General features: G+C 60.0%; 6 protein-coding genes across 6 annotated transcripts; all 6 read right to left on the bottom strand.

Moving 5' to 3' along the window:
• Positions 1–440: 440 nt before the first annotated feature.
• On the bottom strand, positions 441–1,073 carry LOC129202768 (feather keratin-like). The gene is given in 3 exon segments (XM_054816288.1): positions 441–769; positions 961–1,021; positions 1,023–1,073. Coding segments are annotated over 3 exon segments (441 nt in total).
• Positions 1,074–3,812: 2,739 nt separating this feature from the next.
• Positions 3,813–4,445, bottom strand: LOC129202786 (feather keratin-like). Its single transcript, XM_054816322.1, is given in 3 exon segments — positions 3,813–4,141; positions 4,333–4,393; positions 4,395–4,445. Coding segments are annotated over 3 exon segments (441 nt in total).
• A 2,739-nt stretch (positions 4,446–7,184) lies between these two features.
• LOC129202775 (feather keratin-like) lies at positions 7,185–7,817 on the bottom strand. Its single transcript, XM_054816309.1, is given in 3 exon segments — positions 7,185–7,513; positions 7,705–7,765; positions 7,767–7,817. Coding segments are annotated over 3 exon segments (441 nt in total).
• Positions 7,818–10,556: 2,739 nt separating this feature from the next.
• LOC129202877 (feather keratin-like) lies at positions 10,557–11,189 on the bottom strand. The gene is given in 3 exon segments (XM_054816478.1): positions 10,557–10,885; positions 11,077–11,137; positions 11,139–11,189. Coding segments are annotated over 3 exon segments (441 nt in total).
• A 2,739-nt stretch (positions 11,190–13,928) lies between these two features.
• LOC129202882 (feather keratin-like) lies at positions 13,929–14,561 on the bottom strand. The gene is given in 3 exon segments (XM_054816491.1): positions 13,929–14,257; positions 14,449–14,509; positions 14,511–14,561. Coding segments are annotated over 3 exon segments (441 nt in total).
• A 2,739-nt stretch (positions 14,562–17,300) lies between these two features.
• On the bottom strand, positions 17,301–17,933 carry LOC129202883 (feather keratin-like). The gene is given in 3 exon segments (XM_054816492.1): positions 17,301–17,629; positions 17,821–17,881; positions 17,883–17,933. Coding segments are annotated over 3 exon segments (441 nt in total).
• Positions 17,934–18,334: the final 401 nt, after the last annotated feature.

Consider the following 18,334-nt stretch of genomic DNA (forward strand, 5'->3'; position numbering starts at 1 on the left):
CCAAACAATCAGTGAAAAGGGCAAAGAGGCAAATGGAAGGGAGGGGGTCTGAGATGCAGGTAGGGCGACCGTCAGCTGAGGTCCCTTGCGTGCGGGAGCTTTAGCCAGAGCACGGAGGTCTTGCTGCCCCGGGGTGGGAGTTGCACACCGGAGGTCCCTGGTGGTCTTTGGCTTGCGAGAAGCTGGTTGCAGTGGAGAACAGTGGAGAGAGCAGAAGGGGCGATGCAAAGAAGGAAGTTGGAGAAGAGGAAGGGGCAGACGGGCCACGTTTGCAGCCGGCCGGGGTTGGCCCCTTTGCCTGCTTGCGTGCTTGGTGCCTTGAGAGGAGGAGCTGTGGATGGCAGGTCGATGTGCCAGGGAGGGCCTGGGGGTGCGTCCTCAGTGCATGGCTTGGCTTCCAGGCTTTGGGTGGTTGGTGTTAGGGAGGGTGGCGAGGGCCCTTAGCAGGGGGAGCAGCCTCTTCTGCCGCCGAAGCAGCCCAGGCCTCCGAAGCCGTAGCCGTAGCCGAAGGCACCGGAGGAGACGGGCACTCCCTGGGAGCTGAGGATGTTGCCCACGGCAGCCGATGAGGAGGATCCGACGGCTGTGCTCTGGGGGAAGGAGCTGAGGATGGGTCCCGGCAGGGTGACCACCACGGTGGAAGGCTGGATGACGACGCGGGAGTCCTCGCACTGCCTGACGCAGGGCTCGTTGCAGCTGTTAGCCAGCGGGGTGGGTCCGCAGGGGCTGCAGAGGTCGTAGCAGGCCATGTCTGTGGTGCGGAGGGGTCCTGGAAGAGAGGGTGTTGAGAGAGCGGGGGTGTGTGAGGAGGGCGAGGGAGTGGGGAGGCGTGGTGTGGGGCTGTGGGGAGCGTGGGTGGCGGTGGGGAGGCGTCAGGAGCGGTGAGGCTGGTGGCCGAGCGTGCTGTAAGAGCTGGGCCGGGTGGGGCAGGAGACGGAGGGGAAGGGGGTTCGCGCTCACCTTGTTGACCGCGTAGGAGAAGGCGTCAGGAGAAGTGTGTGAGGGCGAGAGGCGCTGGGCCGGCTTTTATGCTGGCCCCCAAGGGGCGTGACAGCCTTTGCGCATGACAGCATTGTTCGGCGAGCAGCTCTTGCATGCCACAGCCTCGCAAGTAATGAGGTGGGGCGTGTTTTCCTTCCCGCAATTCTGCAATTTCACGTCCTCCTCGTGACGGCATGTCCACTTGGCCCTGGCGGCAGCTTTTAAGTGCGAGTATTAGAGGCCAAAGTGTTGGCGTCGGTGGTGTGTGTCTGGGCGGGTAGAAGACACAACCAGAGCATAGGAGAGGTGGGGTGCCATCAGTGAGGTCATCGCATGGCAGTCGTGTGGTGTGGTTTGCAGCTGCGGTTGCGTTGTGAAGCGGGGTCTGCATTTGCTTGGAGCCCTGGATGGCCGGTGTGTGCTTTGGAGGTGTGGCAGTGTGAGGTGCTGCCCCTTCCATTGCTTTTGGGCCTTGCCCGCCTTGCTGCCACGTGGCTAAGCCTGTGTTTAGGCCTGAGCTTTCCCGTTGGTTGTGCTGCCTGGGTGTCTTGGTGCCCGTCTTTCTTGTAAGGTTGTGGCTGATAGAAAGGGGGCCGCCTGTTTGTTTTTGTGCCCCTCGGTGCCGTCCCCGTGGGTGCGAGTGCAAGCAGGCAGAGGAGGCCTGCTTGCGAGAGCAGGACATTTTGCCGGCAGCCCTGGTTGCGAGCTCGTGAGGCCTGTGTTGTTGGGAGGCCTGCCACGCTGGCCGTAGGCTTGTGTTTGCCCCGCTGTAGAGCTCCCCTTTTCTCGGGCCGGCACGTTTGCATCCTGGGCTGTAGCGCTTGATGTGGCTCACCTCGCAAGGGCAGGTGAGGTTCTCTGAGAGCCCGTGAATACGGCGAGAGGCAGAGGGGCAGCGTTAGTGGTGGTGGACCTGGCAGTGCTAGTTTAACGGTTGGACCTGATGGGTCTTTTCCAACCTTTATGATTGTGTGTTTCTGTGAAAGGGTGTCAGCCGACTCCGAGATGGACCTGCTTGTAGGCAAACGAGAGCTAATGAGCAATGTTGGTATCACCTCTTTGATAACCTATTTAAGAGGGGGAAAGCAGTACCTGCACAATTGTAAGTGGAAGAGAGGCGTGATGATAATCCGTGAGAGAAAAAACTCCACGGCCATCAAGGTCAGCGAAGAAGGAGGGTGAGGAGTTGCTCCAGGTGCCGGAGCAGAGATTCCCCTGCAGCCCATAGGGTAGAGCTTGGTGAAGCAGTTTGTCCCCTGGGTTCCCACTGAGGTCCGCGTTGGAGCAGATATCTGCTTGCAGCCCGTGGAGGACTCCGTGCTGGAGCAGGTGGATGGTCCTGAAAGAGGCTGTGACCCTGTGGGAAGGCTGCGCTGGCGTGGGCTTCTGGCAGGACGTGGGACCCCGTGGGCGCCTTAGACTGGAGCAGTCGGTTGCTGAAGGAGTGCACGTCGTGGAATGGACCCTAGCAGGAGCAGTTTGTGAAGAACTGCAGCCTGTGGGAGGGAGCCACAATGGAGAATTTTGTGCAGGAGTGTCTCCCGTGTGTGGGATTCCACGCTGGAGCAGGGAAAGAGTGTGAGGAGGAAGGAGCGTCGGAGGCAGCGTGTGATGACCTGACCGCAACCCTGTTCCTGGTCCCCCTGGGTGGCTTGGTGGGGAGGAGGTGGAGAATTTGGGAGTGGAGTTGAGCGTGGGAGAAGGGAGGGGTTGGGGGGAAGGTGTGTTAAGACTGGGGTTTATTTCTCATGATGCTACTGTGACATCGATTTTTCAATAAATTCAGTGAACTTCCCTGAGTCGAGTCACCTGATGGTAGGTGAGTGATCTCCCCTGTTCTTATGTTGACTCGGGCGCCTTTTGTCATGTTTTCTGCCCGCTACGCGGTTGAGGAGGGGGAGCGGTAGAGTGATAGAGCGGCTTGGTGGGCAGGTGGTTTCCTGCCAAGGTGAACGCCGAAGAGAGGCGTGCTCGAGGAGGTTGGTTTGAAGGAGATGACCTGCAGAGGTTCCTTGCGCGCTGAGGAATTTGATTTCTCTGATTCCGCTTGCTGTGATGGCCGGAGAGTCTTGCTGGGGAAGAGAGATGGCCGAGTGGCTGGTGCTGTGGGGAGCGTGCGCGAGAGGCACGGGGAGAAGTGCGTGAGCGTGTTGGAGCCTTAGTTTGGGTAAGTGAAGGGCTTGTGTCACGGGCTGGGAGCCCCGCCATTCTGTTCTGTGTTTTGCTTTTGCTGGAGACCTAATTCGTAAAGAGAAGTATTGTGGCCCTTTTCCAACCTCCCCAATGGTATCGTGAGCCCGTGGTTTTGTGCTGGGTGAGACTGGAAGAGCCTTGGGAGAAGAAGAGAAGCGGAGGCGTCTGGGGCTGTGATGCAGGAGTTGTTTATTGAGGCCAAACAATCAGTGAAAAGGGCAAAGAGGCAAATGGAAGGGAGGGGGTCTGAGATGCAGGTAGGGCGACCGTCAGCTGAGGTCCCTCGCGTGCGGGAGCTTTAGCCAGAGCACGGAGGTCTTGCTGCCCCGGGGTGGGAGTTGCACACCGGAGGTCCCTGGTGGTCTTTGGCTTGCGAGAAGCTGGTTGCAGTGGAGAACAGTGGAGAGAGCAGAAGGGGCGATGCAAAGAAGGAAGTTAGAGAAGAGGAAGGGGCAGACGGGCCACGTTTGCAGCCGGCCGGGGTTGGCCCCTTTGCCTGCTTGCGTGCTTGGTGCCTTGAGAGGAGGAGCTGTGGATGGCAGGTCGATGTGCCAGGGAGGGCCTGGGGGCGCGTCCTCAGTGCATGGCTTGGCTTCCAGGCTTTGGGTGGTTGGCGTTAGGGAGGGTGGCGAGGGCCCTTAGCAGGGGGAGCAGCCTCTTCTGCCGCCGAAGCAGCCCAGGCCTCCGAAGCCGTAGCCGTAGCCGAAGGCACCGGAGGAGACGGGCACTCCCTGGGAGCTGAGGATGTTGCCCACGGCAGCCGATGAGGAGGATCCGACGGCGGTGCTCTGGGGGAAGGAGCTGAGGATGGGTCCCGGCAGGGTGACCACCACGGTGGAAGGCTGGATGACGACGCGGGAGTCCTCGCACTGCCTGACGCAGGGCTCGTTGCAGCTGTTAGCCAGCGGGGTGGGTCCGCAGGGGCTGCAGAGGTCGTAGCAGGCCATGTCTGTGGTGCGGAGGGGTCCTGGAAGAGAGGGTGTTGAGAGAGCGGGGGTGTGTGAGGAGGGCGAGGGAGTGGGGAGGCGTGGTGTGGGGCTGTGGGGAGCGTGGGTGGCGGTGGGGAGGCGTCAGGAGCGGTGAGGCTGGTGGCCGAGCGTGCTGTAAGAGCTGGGCCGGGTGGGGCAGGAGACGGAGGGGAAGGGGGTTCGCGCTCACCTTGTTGACCGCGTAGGAGAAGGCGTCAGGAGAAGTGTGTGAGGGAGAGAGGCGCTGGGCCGGCTTTTATGCTGGCCCCCAAGGGGCGTGACAGCCTTTGCGCATGACAGCATTGTTCGGCGAGCAGCTCTTGCATGCCACAGCCTCGCAAGTAATGAGGTGGGGCGTGTTTTCCTTCCCGCAATTCTGCAATTTCACGTTCTCCTCGTGACGGCGTGTCCACTTGGCCCTGGCGGCAGCTTTTAAGTGCGAGTATTAGAGGCCAAAGTGTTGGCGTCGGTGGTGTGTGTCTGGGCGGGTAGAAGACACAACCAGAGCATAGGAGAGGTGGGGTGCCATCAGTGAGGTCATCGCATGGCAGTCGTGTGGTGTGGTTTGCAGCTGCGGTTGCGTTGTGAAGCGGGGTCTGCATTTGCTTGGAGCCCTGGATGGCCGGTGTGTGCTTTGGAGGTGTGGCAGTGTGAGGTGCTGCCCCTTCCATTGCTTTTGGGCCTTGCCCGCCTTGCTGCCACGTGGCTAAGCCTGTGTTTAGGCCTGAGCTTTCCCGTTGGTTGTGCTGCCTGGGTGTCTTGGTGCCCGTCTTTCTTGTAAGGTTGTGGCTGATAGAAAGGGGGCCGCCTGTTTGTTTTTGTGCCCCTCGGTGCCGTCCCCGTGGGTGCGAGTGCAAGCAGGCAGAGGAGGCCTGCTTGCGAGAGCAGGACATTTTGCCGGCAGCCCTGGTTGCGAGCTCGTGAGGCCTGTGTTGTTGGGAGGCCTGCCACGCTGGCCGTAGGCTTGTGTTTGCCCCGCTGTAGAGCTCCCCTTTTCTCGGGCCGGCACGTTTGCATCCTGGGCTGTAGCGCTTGATGTGGCTCACCTCGCAAGGGCAGGTGAGGTTCTCTGAGAGCCCGTGAATACGGCGAGAGGCAGAGGGGCAGCGTTAGTGGTGGTGGACCTGGCAGTGCTAGTTTAACGGTTGGACCTGATGGGTCTTTTCCAACCTTTATGATTGTGTGTTTCTGTGAAAGGGTGTCAGCCGACTCGGAGATGGACCTGCTTGTAGGCAAACGAGAGCTAATGAGCAATGTTGGTATCACCTCTTTGATAACCTATTTAAGAGGGGGAAAGCAGTACCTGCACAATTGTAAGTGGAAGAGAGGCGTGATGATAATCCGTGAGAGAAAAAACTCCACGGCCATCAAGGTCAGCGAAGAAGGAGGGTGAGGAGTTGCTCCAGGTGCCGGAGCAGAGATTCCCCTGCAGCCCATAGGGTAGAGCTTGGTGAAGCCGTTTGTCCCCTGGGTTCCCACTGAGGTCTGTGTTGGAGCAGATATCCGCCTGCAGCCCGTGGAGGACTCCGTGCTGGAGCAGGTGGATGGTCCTGAAAGAGGCTGTGACCCTGTGGGAAGGCTGCGCTGGCGTGGGCTTCTGGCAGGACGTGGGACCCCGTGGGCGCCTTAGACTGGAGCAGTCGGTTGCTGAAGGAGTGCACGTCGTGGAATGGACCCTAGCAGGAGCAGTTTGTGAAGAACTGCAGCCTGTGGGAGGGAGCCACGATGGAGAATTTTGTGCAGGAGTGTCTCCCGTGTGTGGGATTCCACGCTGGAGCAGGGAAAGAGTGTGAGGAGGAAGGAGCGTCGGAGGCAGCGTGTGATGACCTGACCGCAACCCTGTTCCTGGTCCCCCTGGGTGGCTTGGTGGGGAGGAGGTGGAGAATTTGTGAGTGGAGTTGAGCGTGGGAGAAGGGAGGGGTTGGGGGGAAGGTGTGTTAAGACTGGGGTTTATTTCTCATGATGCTACTGTGACATCGATTTTTCAATAAATTCAGTGAACTTCCCTGAGTCGAGTCACCTGATGGTAGGTGAGTGATCTCCCCTGTTCTTATGTTGACTCGGGCGCCTTTTGTCATGTTTTCTGCCCGCTACGCGGTTGAGGAGGGGGAGCGGTAGAGTGATAGAGCGGCTTGGTGGGCAGGTGGTTTCCTGCCAAGGTGAACGCCGAAGAGAGGCGTGCTCGAGGAGGTTGGTTTGAAGGAGATGACCTGCAGAGGTTCCTTGCGCGCTGAGGAATTTGATTTCTCTGATTCCGCTTGCTGTGATGGCCGGAGAGCCTTGCTGGGGAAGAGAGATGGCCGAGTGGCTGGTGCTGTGGGGAGCGTGCGCGAGAGGCACGGGGAGAAGTGCGTGAGCGTGTTGGAGCCTTAGTTTGGGTAAGTGAAGGGCTTGTGTCACGGGCTGGGAGCCCCGCCATTCTGTTCTGTGTTTTGCTTTTGCTGGAGACCTAATTCGTAAAGAGAAGTATTGTGGCCCTTTTCCAACCTCCCCAATGGTATCGTGAGCCCGTGGTTTTGTGCTGGGTGAGACTGGAAGAGCCTTGGGAGAAGAAGAGAAGCGGAGGCGTCTGGGGCTGTGATGCAGGAGTTGTTTATTGAGGCCAAACAATCAGTGAAAAGGGCAAAGAGGCAAATGGAAGGGAGGGGGTCTGAGATGCAGGTAGGGCGACCGTCAGCTGAGGTCCCTTGCGTGCGGGAGCTTTAGCCAGAGCACGGAGGTCTTGCTGCCCCGGGGTGGGAGTTGCACACCGGAGGTCCCTGGTGGTCTTTGGCTTGCGAGAAGCTGGTTGCAGTGGAGAACAGTGGAGAGAGCAGAAGGGGCGATGCAAAGAAGGAAGTTGGAGAAGAGGAAGGGGCAGACGGGCCACGTTTGCAGCCGGCCGGGGTTGGCCCCTTTGCCTGCTTGCGTGCTTGGTGCCTTGAGAGGAGGAGCTGTGGATGGCAGGTCGATGTGCCAGGGAGGGCCTGGGGGCGCGTCCTCAGTGCATGGCTTGGCTTCCAGGCTTTGGGTGGTTGGTGTTAGGGAGGGTGGCGAGGGCCCTTAGCAGGGGGAGCAGCCTCTTCTGCCGCCGAAGCAGCCCAGGCCTCCGAAGCCGTAGCCGTAGCCGAAGGCACCGGAGGAGACGGGCACTCCCTGGGAGCTGAGGATGTTGCCCACGGCAGCCGATGAGGAGGATCCGACGGCGGTGCTCTGGGGGAAGGAGCTGAGGATGGGTCCCGGCAGGGTGACCACCACGGTGGAAGGCTGGATGACGACGCGGGAGTCCTCGCACTGCCTGACGCAGGGCTCGTTGCAGCTGTTAGCCAGCGGGGTGGGTCCGCAGGGGCTGCAGAGGTCGTAGCAGGCCATGTCTGTGGTGCGGAGGGGTCCTGGAAGAGAGGGTGTTGAGAGAGCGGGGGTGTGTGAGGAGGGCGAGGGAGTGGGGAGGCGTGGTGTGGGGCTGTGGGGAGCGTGGGTGGCGGTGGGGAGGCGTCAGGAGCGGTGAGGCTGGTGGCCGAGCGTGCTGTAAGAGCTGGGCCGGGTGGGGCAGGAGACGGAGGGGAAGGGGGTTCGCGCTCACCTTGTTGACCGCGTAGGAGAAGGCGTCAGGAGAAGTGTGTGAGGGAGAGAGGCGCTGGGCCGGCTTTTATGCTGGCCCCCAAGGGGCGTGACAGCCTTTGCGCATGACAGCATTGTTCGGCGAGCAGCTCTTGCATGCCACAGCCTCGCAAGTAATGAGGTGGGGCGTGTTTTCCTTCCCGCAATTCTGCAATTTCACGTCCTCCTCGTGACGGCGTGTCCACTTGGCCCTGGCGGCAGCTTTTAAGTGCGAGTATTAGAGGCCAAAGTGTTGGCGTCGGTGGTGTGTGTCTGGGCGGGTAGAAGACACAACCAGAGCATAGGAGAGGTGGGGTGCCATCAGTGAGGTCATCGCATGGCAGTCGTGTGGTGTGGTTTGCAGCTGCGGTTGCGTTGTGAAGCGGGGTCTGCATTTGCTTGGAGCCCTGGATGGCCGGTGTGTGCTTTGGAGGTGTGGCAGTGTGAGGTGCTGCCCCTTCCATTGCTTTTGGGCCTTGCCCGCCTTGCTGCCACGTGGCTAAGCCTGTGTTTAGGCCTGAGCTTTCCCGTTGGTTGTGCTGCCTGGGTGTCTTGGTGCCCGTCTTTCTTGTAAGGTTGTGGCTGATAGAAAGGGGGCCGCCTGTTTGTTTTTGTGCCCCTCGGTGCCGTCCCCGTGGGTGCGAGTGCAAGCAGGCAGAGGAGGCCTGCTTGCGAGAGCAGGACATTTTGCCGGCAGCCCTGGTTGCGAGCTCGTGAGGCCTGTGTTGTTGGGAGGCCTGCCACGCTGGCCGTAGGCTTGTGTTTGCCCCGCTGTAGAGCTCCCCTTTTCTCGGGCCGGCACGTTTGCATCCTGGGCTGTAGCGCTTGATGTGGCTCACCTCGCAAGGGCAGGTGAGGTTCTCTGAGAGCCCGTGAATATGGCGAGAGGCAGAGGGGCAGCGTTAGTGGTGGTGGACCTGGCAGTGCTAGTTTAACGGTTGGACCTGATGGGTCTTTTCCAACCTTTATGATTGTGTGTTTCTGTGAAAGGGTGTCAGCCGACTCGGAGATGGACCTGCTTGTAGGCAAACGAGAGCTAATGAGCAATGTTGGTATCACCTCTTTGATAACCTATTTAAGAGGGGGAAAGCAGTACCTGCACAATTGTAAGTGGAAGAGAGGCGTGATGATAATCCGTGAGAGAAAAAACTCCACGGCCATCAAGGTCAGCGAAGAAGGAGGGTGAGGAGTTGCTCCAGGTGCCGGAGCAGAGATTCCCCTGCAGCCCATAGGGTAGAGCTTGGTGAAGCCGTTTGTCCCCTGGGCTCCCACTGAGGTCCGCGTTGGAGCAGATATCCGCCTGCAGCCCGTGGAGGACTCCGTGCTGGAGCAGGTGGATGGTCCTGAAAGAGGCTGTGACCCTGTGGGAAGGCTGCGCTGGCGTGGGCTTCTGGCAGGACGTGGGACCCCGTGGGCGCCTTAGACTGGAGCAGTCGGTTGCTGAAGGAGTGCACGTCGTGGAATGGACCCTAGCAGGAGCAGTTTGTGAAGAACTGCAGCCTGTGGGAGGGAGCCACGATGGAGAATTTTGTGCAGGAGTGTCTCCCGTGTGTGGGATTCCACGCTGGAGCAGGGAAAGAGTGTGAGGAGGAAGGAGCGTCGGAGGCAGCGTGTGATGACCTGACCGCAACCCTGTTCCTGGTCCCCCTGGGTGGCTTGGTGGGGAGGAGGTGGAGAATTTGTGAGTGGAGTTGAGCGTGGGAGAAGGGAGGGGTTGGGGGGAAGGTGTGTTAAGACTGGGGTTTATTTCTCATGATGCTACTGTGACATCGATTTTTCAATAAATTCAGTGAACTTCCCTGAGTCGAGTCACCTGATGGTAGGTGAGTGATCTCCCCTGTTCTTATGTTGACTCGGGCGCCTTTTGTCATGTTTTCTGCCCGCTACGCGGTTGAGGAGGGGGAGCGGTAGAGTGATAGAGCGGCTTGGTGGGCAGGTGGTTTCCTGCCAAGGTGAACGCCGAAGAGAGGCGTGCTCGAGGAGGTTGGTTTGAAGGAGATGACCTGCAGAGGTTCCTTGCGCGCTGAGGAATTTGATTTCTCTGATTCCGCTTGCTGTGATGGCCGGAGAGCCTTGCTGGGGAAGAGAGATGGCCGAGTGGCTGGTGCTGTGGGGAGCGTGCGCGAGAGGCACGGGGAGAAGTGCGTGAGCGTGTTGGAGCCTTAGTTTGGGTAAGTGAAGGGCTTGTGTCACGGGCTGGGAGCCCCGCCATTCTGTTCTGTGTTTTGCTTTTGCTGGAGACCTAATTCGTAAAGAGAAGTATTGTGGCCCTTTTCCAACCTCCCCAATGGTATCGTGAGCCCGTGGTTTTGTGCTGGGTGAGACTGGAAGAGCCTTGGGAGAAGAAGAGAAGCGGAGGCGTCTGGGGCTGTGATGCAGGAGTTGTTTATTGAGGCCAAACAATCAGTGAAAAGGGCAAAGAGGCAAATGGAAGGGAGGGGGTCTGAGATGCAGGTAGGGCGACCGTCAGCTGAGGTCCCTCGCGTGCGGGAGCTTTAGCCAGAGCACGGAGGTCTTGCTGCCCCGGGGTGGGAGTTGCACACCGGAGGTCCCTGGTGGTCTTTGGCTTGCGAGAAGCTGGTTGCAGTGGAGAACAGTGGAGAGAGCAGAAGGGGCGATGCAAAGAAGGAAGTTGGAGAAGAGGAAGGGGCAGACGGGCCACGTTTGCAGCCGGCCGGGGTTGGCCCCTTTGCCTGCTTGCGTGCTTGGTGCCTTGAGAGGAGGAGCTGTGGATGGCAGGTCGATGTGCCAGGGAGGGCCTGGGGGCGCGTCCTCAGTGCATGGCTTGGCTTCCAGGCTTTGGGTGGTTGGTGTTAGGGAGGGTGGCGAGGGCCCTTAGCAGGGGGAGCAGCCTCTTCTGCCGCCGAAGCAGCCCAGGCCTCCGAAGCCGTAGCCGTAGCCGAAGGCACCGGAGGAGACGGGCACTCCCTGGGAGCTGAGGATGTTGCCCACGGCAGCCGATGAGGAGGATCCGACGGCGGTGCTCTGGGGGAAGGAGCTGAGGATGGGTCCCGGCAGGGTGACCACCACGGTGGAAGGCTGGATGACGACGCGGGAGTCCTCGCACTGCCTGACGCAGGGCTCGTTGCAGCTGTTAGCCAGCGGGGTGGGTCCGCAGGGGCTGCAGAGGTCGTAGCAGGCCATGTCTGTGGTGCGGAGGGGTCCTGGAAGAGAGGGTGTTGAGAGAGCGGGGGTGTGTGAGGAGGGCGAGGGAGTGGGGAGGCGTGGTGTGGGGCTGTGGGGAGCGTGGGTGGCGGTGGGGAGGCGTCAGGAGCGGTGAGGCTGGTGGCCGAGCGTGCTGTAAGAGCTGGGCCGTGTGGGGCAGGAGACGGAGGGGAAGGGGGTTCGCGCTCACCTTGTTGACCGCGTAGGAGAAGGCGTCAGGAGAAGTGTGTGAGGGCGAGAGGCGCTGGGCCGGCTTTTATGCTGGCCCCCAAGGGGCGTGACAGCCTTTGCGCATGACAGCATTGTTCGGCGAGCAGCTCTTGCATGCCACAGCCTCGCAAGTAATGAGGTGGGGCGTGTTTTCCTTCCCGCAATTCTGCAATTTCACGTCCTCCTCGTGACGGCATGTCCACTTGGCCCTGGCGGCAGCTTTTAAGTGCGAGTATTAGAGGCCAAAGTGTTGGCGTCGGTGGTGTGTGTCTGGGCGGGTAGAAGACACAACCAGAGCATAGGAGAGGTGGGGTGCCATCAGTGAGGTCATCGCATGGCAGTCGTGTGGTGTGGTTTGCAGCTGCGGTTGCGTTGTGAAGCGGGGTCTGCATTTGCTTGGAGCCCTGGATGGCCGGTGTGTGCTTTGGAGGTGTGGCAGTGTGAGGTGCTGCCCCTTCCATTGCTTTTGGGCCTTGCCCACCTTGCTGCCACGTGGCTAAGCCTGTGTTTAGGCCTGAGCTTTCCCGTTGGTTGTGCTGCCTGGGTGTCTTGGTGCCCGTCTTTCTTGTAAGGTTGTGGCTGACAGAAAGGGGGCCGCCTGTTTGTTTTTGTGCCCCTCGGTGCCGTCCCCGTGGGTGCGAGTGCAAGCAGGCAGAGGAGGCCTGCTTGCGAGAGCAGGACATTTTGCCGGCAGCCCTGGTTGCGAGCTCGTGAGGCCTGTGTTGTTGGGAGGCCTGCCACGCTGGCCGTAGGCTTGTGTTTGCCCCGCTGTAGAGCTCCCCTTTTCTCGGGCCGGCACGTTTGCATCCTGGGCTGTAGCGCTTGATGTGGCTCACCTCGCAAGGGCAGGTGAGGTTCTCTGAGAGCCCGTGAATATGGCGAGAGGCAGAGGGGCAGCGTTAGTGGTGGTGGACCTGGCAGTGCTAGTTTAACGGTTGGACCTGATGGGTCTTTTCCAACCTTTATGATTGTGTGTTTCTGTGAAAGGGTGTCAGCCGACTCCGAGATGGACCTGCTTGTAGGCAAACGAGAGCTAATGAGCAATGTTGGTATCACCTCTTTGATAACCTATTTAAGAGGGGGAAAGCAGTACCTGCACAATTGTAAGTGGAAGAGAGGCGTGATGATAATCCGTGAGAGAAAAAACTCCACGGCCATCAAGGTCAGCGAAGAAGGAGGGTGAGGAGTTGCTCCAGGTGCCGGAGCAGAGATTCCCCTGCAGCCCATAGGGTAGAGCTTGGTGAAGCCGTTTGTCCCCTGGGTTCCCACTGAGGTCTGCGTTGGAGCAGATATCCGCCTGCAGCCCGTGGAGGACTCCGTGCTGGAGCAGGTGGATGGTCCTGAAAGAGGCTGTGACCCTGTGGGAAGGCTGCGCTGGCGTGGGCTTCTGGCAGGACGTGGGACCCCGTGGGCGCCTTAGACTGGAGCAGTCGGTTGCTGAAGGAGTGCACGTCGTGGAATGGACCCTAGCAGGAGCAGTTTGTGAAGAACTGCAGCCTGTGGGAGGGAGCCACGATGGAGAATTTTGTGCAGGAGTGTCTCCCGTGTGTGGGATTCCACGCTGGAGCAGGGAAAGAGTGTGAGGAGGAAGGAGCGTCGGAGGCAGCGTGTGATGACCTGACCGCAACCCTGTTCCTGGTCCCCCTGGGTGGCTTGGTGGGGAGGAGGTGGAGAATTTGTGAGTGGAGTTGAGCGTGGGAGAAGGGAGGGGTTGGGGGGAAGGTGTGTTAAGACTGGGGTTTATTTCTCATGATGCTACTGTGACATCGATTTTTCAATAAATTCAGTGAACTTCCCTGAGTCGAGTCACCTGATGGTAGGTGAGTGATCTCCCCTGTTCTTATGTTGACTCGGGCGCCTTTTGTCATGTTTTCTGCCCGCTACGCGGTTGAGGAGGGGGAGCGGTAGAGTGATAGAGCGGCTTGGTGGGCAGGTGGTTTCCTGCCAAGGTGAACGCCGAAGAGAGGCGTGCTCGAGGAGGTTGGTTTGAAGGAGATGACCTGCAGAGGTTCCTTGCGCGCTGAGGAATTTGATTTCTCTGATTCCGCTTGCTGTGATGGCCGGAGAGTCTTGCTGGGGAAGAGAGATGGCCGAGTGGCTGGTGCTGTGGGGAGCGTGCGCGAGAGGCACGGGGAGAAGTGCGTGAGCGTGTTGGAGCCTTAGTTTGGGTAAGTGAAGGGCTTGTGTCACGGGCTGGGAGCCCCGCCATTCTGTTCTGTGTTTTGCTTTTGCTGGAGACCTAATTCGTAAAGAGAAGTATTGTGGCCCTTTTCCAACCTCCCCAATGGTATCGTGAGCCCGTGGTTTTGTGCTGGGTGAGACTGGAAGAGCCTTGGGAGAAGAAGAGAAGCGGAGGCGTCTGGGGCTGTGATGCAGGAGTTGTTTATTGAGGCCAAACAATCAGTGAAAAGGGCAAAGAGGCAAATGGAAGGGAGGGGGTCTGAGATGCAGGTAGGGCGACCGTCAGCTGAGGTCCCTTGCGTGCGGGAGCTTTAGCCAGAGCACGGAGGTCTTGCTGCCCCGGGGTGGGAGTTGCACACCGGAGGTCCCTGGTGGTCTTTGGCTTGCGAGAAGCTGGTTGCAGTGGAGAACAGTGGCGAGAGCAGAAGGGGCGATGCAAAGAAGGAAGTTGGAGAAGAGGAAGGGGCAGACGGGCCACGTTTGCAGCCGGCCGGGGTTGGCCCCTTTGCCTGCTTGCGTGCTTGGTGCCTTGAGAGGAGGAGCTGTGGATGGCAGGTCGATGTGCCAGGGAGGGCCTGGGGGCGCGTCCTCAGTGCATGGCTTGGCTTCCAGGCTTTGGGTGGTTGGTGTTAGGGAGGGTGGCGAGGGCCCTTAGCAGGGGGAGCAGCCTCTTCTGCCGCCGAAGCAGCCCAGGCCTCCGAAGCCGTAGCCGTAGCCGAAGGCACCGGAGGAGACGGGCACTCCCTGGGAGCTGAGGATGTTGCCCACGGCAGCCGATGAGGAGGATCCGACGGCGGTGCTCTGGGGGAAGGAGCTGAGGATGGGTCCCGGCAGGGTGACCACCACGGTGGAAGGCTGGATGACGACGCGGGAGTCCTCGCACTGCCTGACGCAGGGCTCGTTGCAGCTGTTAGCCAGCGGGGTGGGTCCGCAGGGGCTGCAGAGGTCGTAGCAGGCCATGTCTGTGGTGCGGAGGGGTCCTGGAAGAGAGGGTGTTGAGAGAGCGGGGGTGTGTGAGGAGGGCGAGGGAGTGGGGAGGCGTGGTGTGGGGCTGTGGGGAGCGTGGGTGGCGGTGGGGAGGCGTCAGGAGCGGTGAGGCTGGTGGCCGAGCGTGCTGTAAGAGCTGGGCCGGGTGGGGCAGGAGACGGAGGGGAAGGGGGTTCGCGCTCACCTTGTTGACCGCGTAGGAGAAGGCGTCAGGAGAAGTGTGTGAGGGAGAGAGGCGCTGGGCCGGCTTTTATGCTGGCCCCCAAGGGGCGTGACAGCCTTTGCGCATGACAGCATTGTTCGGCGAGCAGCTCTTGCATGCCACAGCCTCGCAAGTAATGAGGTGGGGCGTGTTTTCCTTCCCGCAATTCTGCAATTTCACGTCCTCCTCGTGACGGCGTGTCCACTTGGCCCTGGCGGCAGCTTTTAAGTGCGAGTATTAGAGGCCAAAGTGTTGGCGTCGGTGGTGTGTGTCTGGGCGGGTAGAAGACACAACCAGAGCATAGGAGAGGTGGGGTGCCATCAGTGAGGTCATCGCATGGCAGTCGTGTGGTGTGGTTTGCAGCTGCGGTTGCGTTGTGAAGCGGGGTCTGCATTTGCTTGGAGCCCTGGATGGCCGGTGTGTGCTTTGGAGGTGTGGCAGTGTGAGGTGCTGCCCCTTCCATTGCTTTTGGGCCTTGCCCACCTTGCTGCCACGTGGCTAAGCCTGTGTTTAGGCCTGAGCTTTCCCGTTGGTTGTGCTGCCTGGGTGTCTTGGTGCCCGTCTTTCTTGTAAGGTTGTGGCTGATAGAAAGGGGGCCGCCTGTTTGTTTTTGTGCCCCTCGGTGCCGTCCCCGTGGGTGCGAGTGCAAGCAGGCAGAGGAGGCCTGCTTGCGAGAGCAGGACATTTTGCCGGCAGCCCTGGTTGCGAGCTCGTGAGGCCTGTGTTGTTGGGAGGCCTGCCACGCTGGCCGTAGGCTTGTGTTTGCCCCGCTGTAGAGCTCCCCTTTTCTCGGGCCGGCACGTTTGCATCCTGGGCTGTAGCGCTTGATGTGGCTCACCTCGCAAGGGCAGGTGAGGTTCTCTGAGAGCCCGTGAATGTGGCGAGAGGCAGAGGGGCAGCGTTAGTGGTGGTGGACCTGGCAGTGCTAGTTTAACGGTTGGACCTGATGGGTCTTTTCCAACCTTTATGATTGTGTGTTTCTGTGAAAGGGTGTCAGCCGACTCCGAGATGGACCTGCTTGTAGGCAAACGAGAGCTAATGAGCAATGTTGGTATCACCTCTTTGATAACCTATTTAAGAGGGGGAAAGCAGTACCTGCACAATTGTAAGTGGAAGAGAGGCGTGATGATAATCCGTGAGAGAAAAAACTCCACGGCCATCAAGGTCAGCGAAGAAGGAGGGTGAGGAGTTGCTCCAGGTGCCGGAGCAGAGATTCCCCTGCAGCCCATAGGGTAGAGCTTGGTGAAGCAGTTTGTCCCCTGGGTTCCCACTGAGGTCCGCGTTGGAGCAGATATCCGCTTGCAGCCCGTGGAGGACTCCGTGCTGGAGCAGGTGGATGGTCCTGAAAGAGGCTGTGACCCTGTGGGAAGGCTGCGCTGGCGTGGGCTTCTGGCAGGACGTGGGACCCCGTGGGCGCCTTAGACTGGAGCAGTCGGTTGCTGAAGGAGTGCACGTCGTGGAATGGACCCTAGCAGGAGCAGTTTGTGAAGAACTGCAGCCTGTGGGAGGGAGCCACGATGGAGAATTTTGTGCAGGAGTGTCTCCCGTGTGTGGGATTCCACGCTGGAGCAGGGAAAGAGTGTGAGGAGGAAGGAGCGTCGGAGGCAGCGTGTGATGACCTGACCGCAACCCTGTTCCTGGTCCCCCTGGGTGGCTTGGTGGGGAGGAGGTGGAGAATTTGTGAGTGGAGTTGAGCGTGGGAGAAGGGAGGGGTTGGGGGGAAGGTGTGTTAAGACTGGGGTTTATTTCTCATGATGCTACTGTGACATCGATTTTTCAATAAATTCAGTGAACTTCCCTGAGTCGAGTCACCTGATGGTAGGTGAGTGATCTCCCCTGTTCTTATGTTGACTCGGGCGCCTTTTGTCATGTTTTCTGCCCGCTACGCGGTTGAGGAGGGGGAGCGGTAGAGTGATAGAGCGGCTTGGTGGGCAGGTGGTTTCCTGCCAAGGTGAACGCCGAAGAGAGGCGTGCTCGAGGAGGTTGGTTTGAAGGAGATGACCTGCAGAGGTTCCTTGCGCGCTGAGGAATTTGATTTCTCTGATTCCGCTTGCTGTGATGGCCGGAGAGCCTTGCTGGGGAAGAGAGATGGCCGAGTGGCTGGTGCTGTGGGGAGCGTGCGCGAGAGGCACGGGGAGAAGTGCGTGAGCGTGTTGGAGCCTTAGTTTGGGTAAGTGAAGGGCTTGTGTCACGGGCTGGGAGCCCCGCCATTCTGTTCTGTGTTTTGCTTTTGCTGGAGACCTAATTCGTAAAGAGAAGTATTGTGGCCCTTTTCCAACCTCCCCAATGGTATCGTGAGCCCGTGGTTTTGTGCTGGGTGAGACTGGAAGAGCCTTGGGAGAAGAAGAGAAGCGGAGGCGTCTGGGGCTGTGATGCAGGAGTTGTTTATTGAGGCCAAACAATCAGTGAAAAGGGCAAAGAGGCAAATGGAAGGGAGGGGGTCTGAGATGCAGGTAGGGCGACCGTCAGCTGAGGTCCCTTGCGTGCGGGAGCTTTAGCCAGAGCACGGAGGTCTTGCTGCCCCGGGGTGGGAGTTGCACACCGGAGGTCCCTGGTGGTCTTTGGCTTGCGAGAAGCTGGTTGCAGTGGAGAACAGTGGAGAGAGCAGAAGGGGCGATGCAAAGAAGGAAGTTGGAGAAGAGGAAGGGGCAGACGGGCCACGTTTGCAGCCGGCCGGGGTTGGCCCCTTTGCCTGCTTGCGTGCTTGGTGCCTTGAGAGGAGGAGCTGTGGATGGCAGGTCGATGTGCCAGGGAGGGCCTGGGGGCGCGTCCTCAGTGCATGGCTTGGCTTCCAGGCTTTGGGTGGTTGGTGTTAGGGAGGGTGGCGAGGGCCCTTAGCAGGGGGAGCAGCCTCTTCTGCCGCCGAAGCAGCCCAGGCCTCCGAAGCCGTAGCCGTAGCCGAAGGCACCGGAGGAGACGGGCACTCCCTGGGAGCTGAGGATGTTGCCCACGGCAGCCGATGAGGAGGATCCGACGGCGGTGCTCTGGGGGAAGGAGCTGAGGATGGGTCCCGGCAGGGTGACCACCACGGTGGAAGGCTGGATGACGACGCGGGAGTCCTCGCACTGCCTGACGCAGGGCTCGTTGCAGCTGTTAGCCAGCGGGGTGGGTCCGCAGGGGCTGCAGAGGTCGTAGCAGGCCATGTCTGTGGTGCGGAGGGGTCCTGGAAGAGAGGGTGTTGAGAGAGCGGGGGTGTGTGAGGAGGGCGAGGGAGTGGGGAGGCGTGGTGTGGGGCTGTGGGGAGCGTGGGTGGCGGTGGGGAGGCGTCAGGAGCGGTGAGGCTGGTGGCCGAGCGTGCTGTAAGAGCTGGGCCGGGTGGGGCAGGAGACGGAGGGGAAGGGGGTTCGCGCTCACCTTGTTGACCGCGTAGGAGAAGGCGTCAGGAGAAGTGTGTGAGGGAGAGAGGCGCTGGGCCGGCTTTTATGCTGGCCCCCAAGGGGCGTGACAGCCTTTGCGCATGACAGCATTGTTCGGCGAGCAGCTCTTGCATGCCACAGCCTCGCAAGTAATGAGGTGGGGCGTGTTTTCCTTCCTGCAATTCTGCAATTTCACGTCCTCCTCGTGACGGCATGTCCACTTGGCCCTGGCGGCAGCTTTTAAGTGCGAGTATTAGAGGCCAAAGTGTTGGCGTCGGTGGTGTGTGTCTGGGCGGGTAGAAGACACAACCAGAGCATAGGAGAGGTGGGGTGCCATCAGTGAGGTCATCGCATGGCAGTCGTGTGGTGTGGTTTGCAGCTGCGGTTGCGTTGTGAAGCGGGGTCTGCATTTGCTTGGAGCCCTGGATGGCCGGTGTGTGCTTTGGAGGTGTGGCAGTGTGAGGTGCTGCCCCTTCCATTGCTTTTGGGCCTTGCCCACCTTGCTGCCACGT

This window comes from Grus americana, chromosome 2 (genome assembly GCF_028858705.1).
Source record: "Grus americana isolate bGruAme1 chromosome 2, bGruAme1.mat, whole genome shotgun sequence".
Taxonomy (NCBI): Eukaryota; Metazoa; Chordata; class Aves; order Gruiformes; family Gruidae; genus Grus; species Grus americana.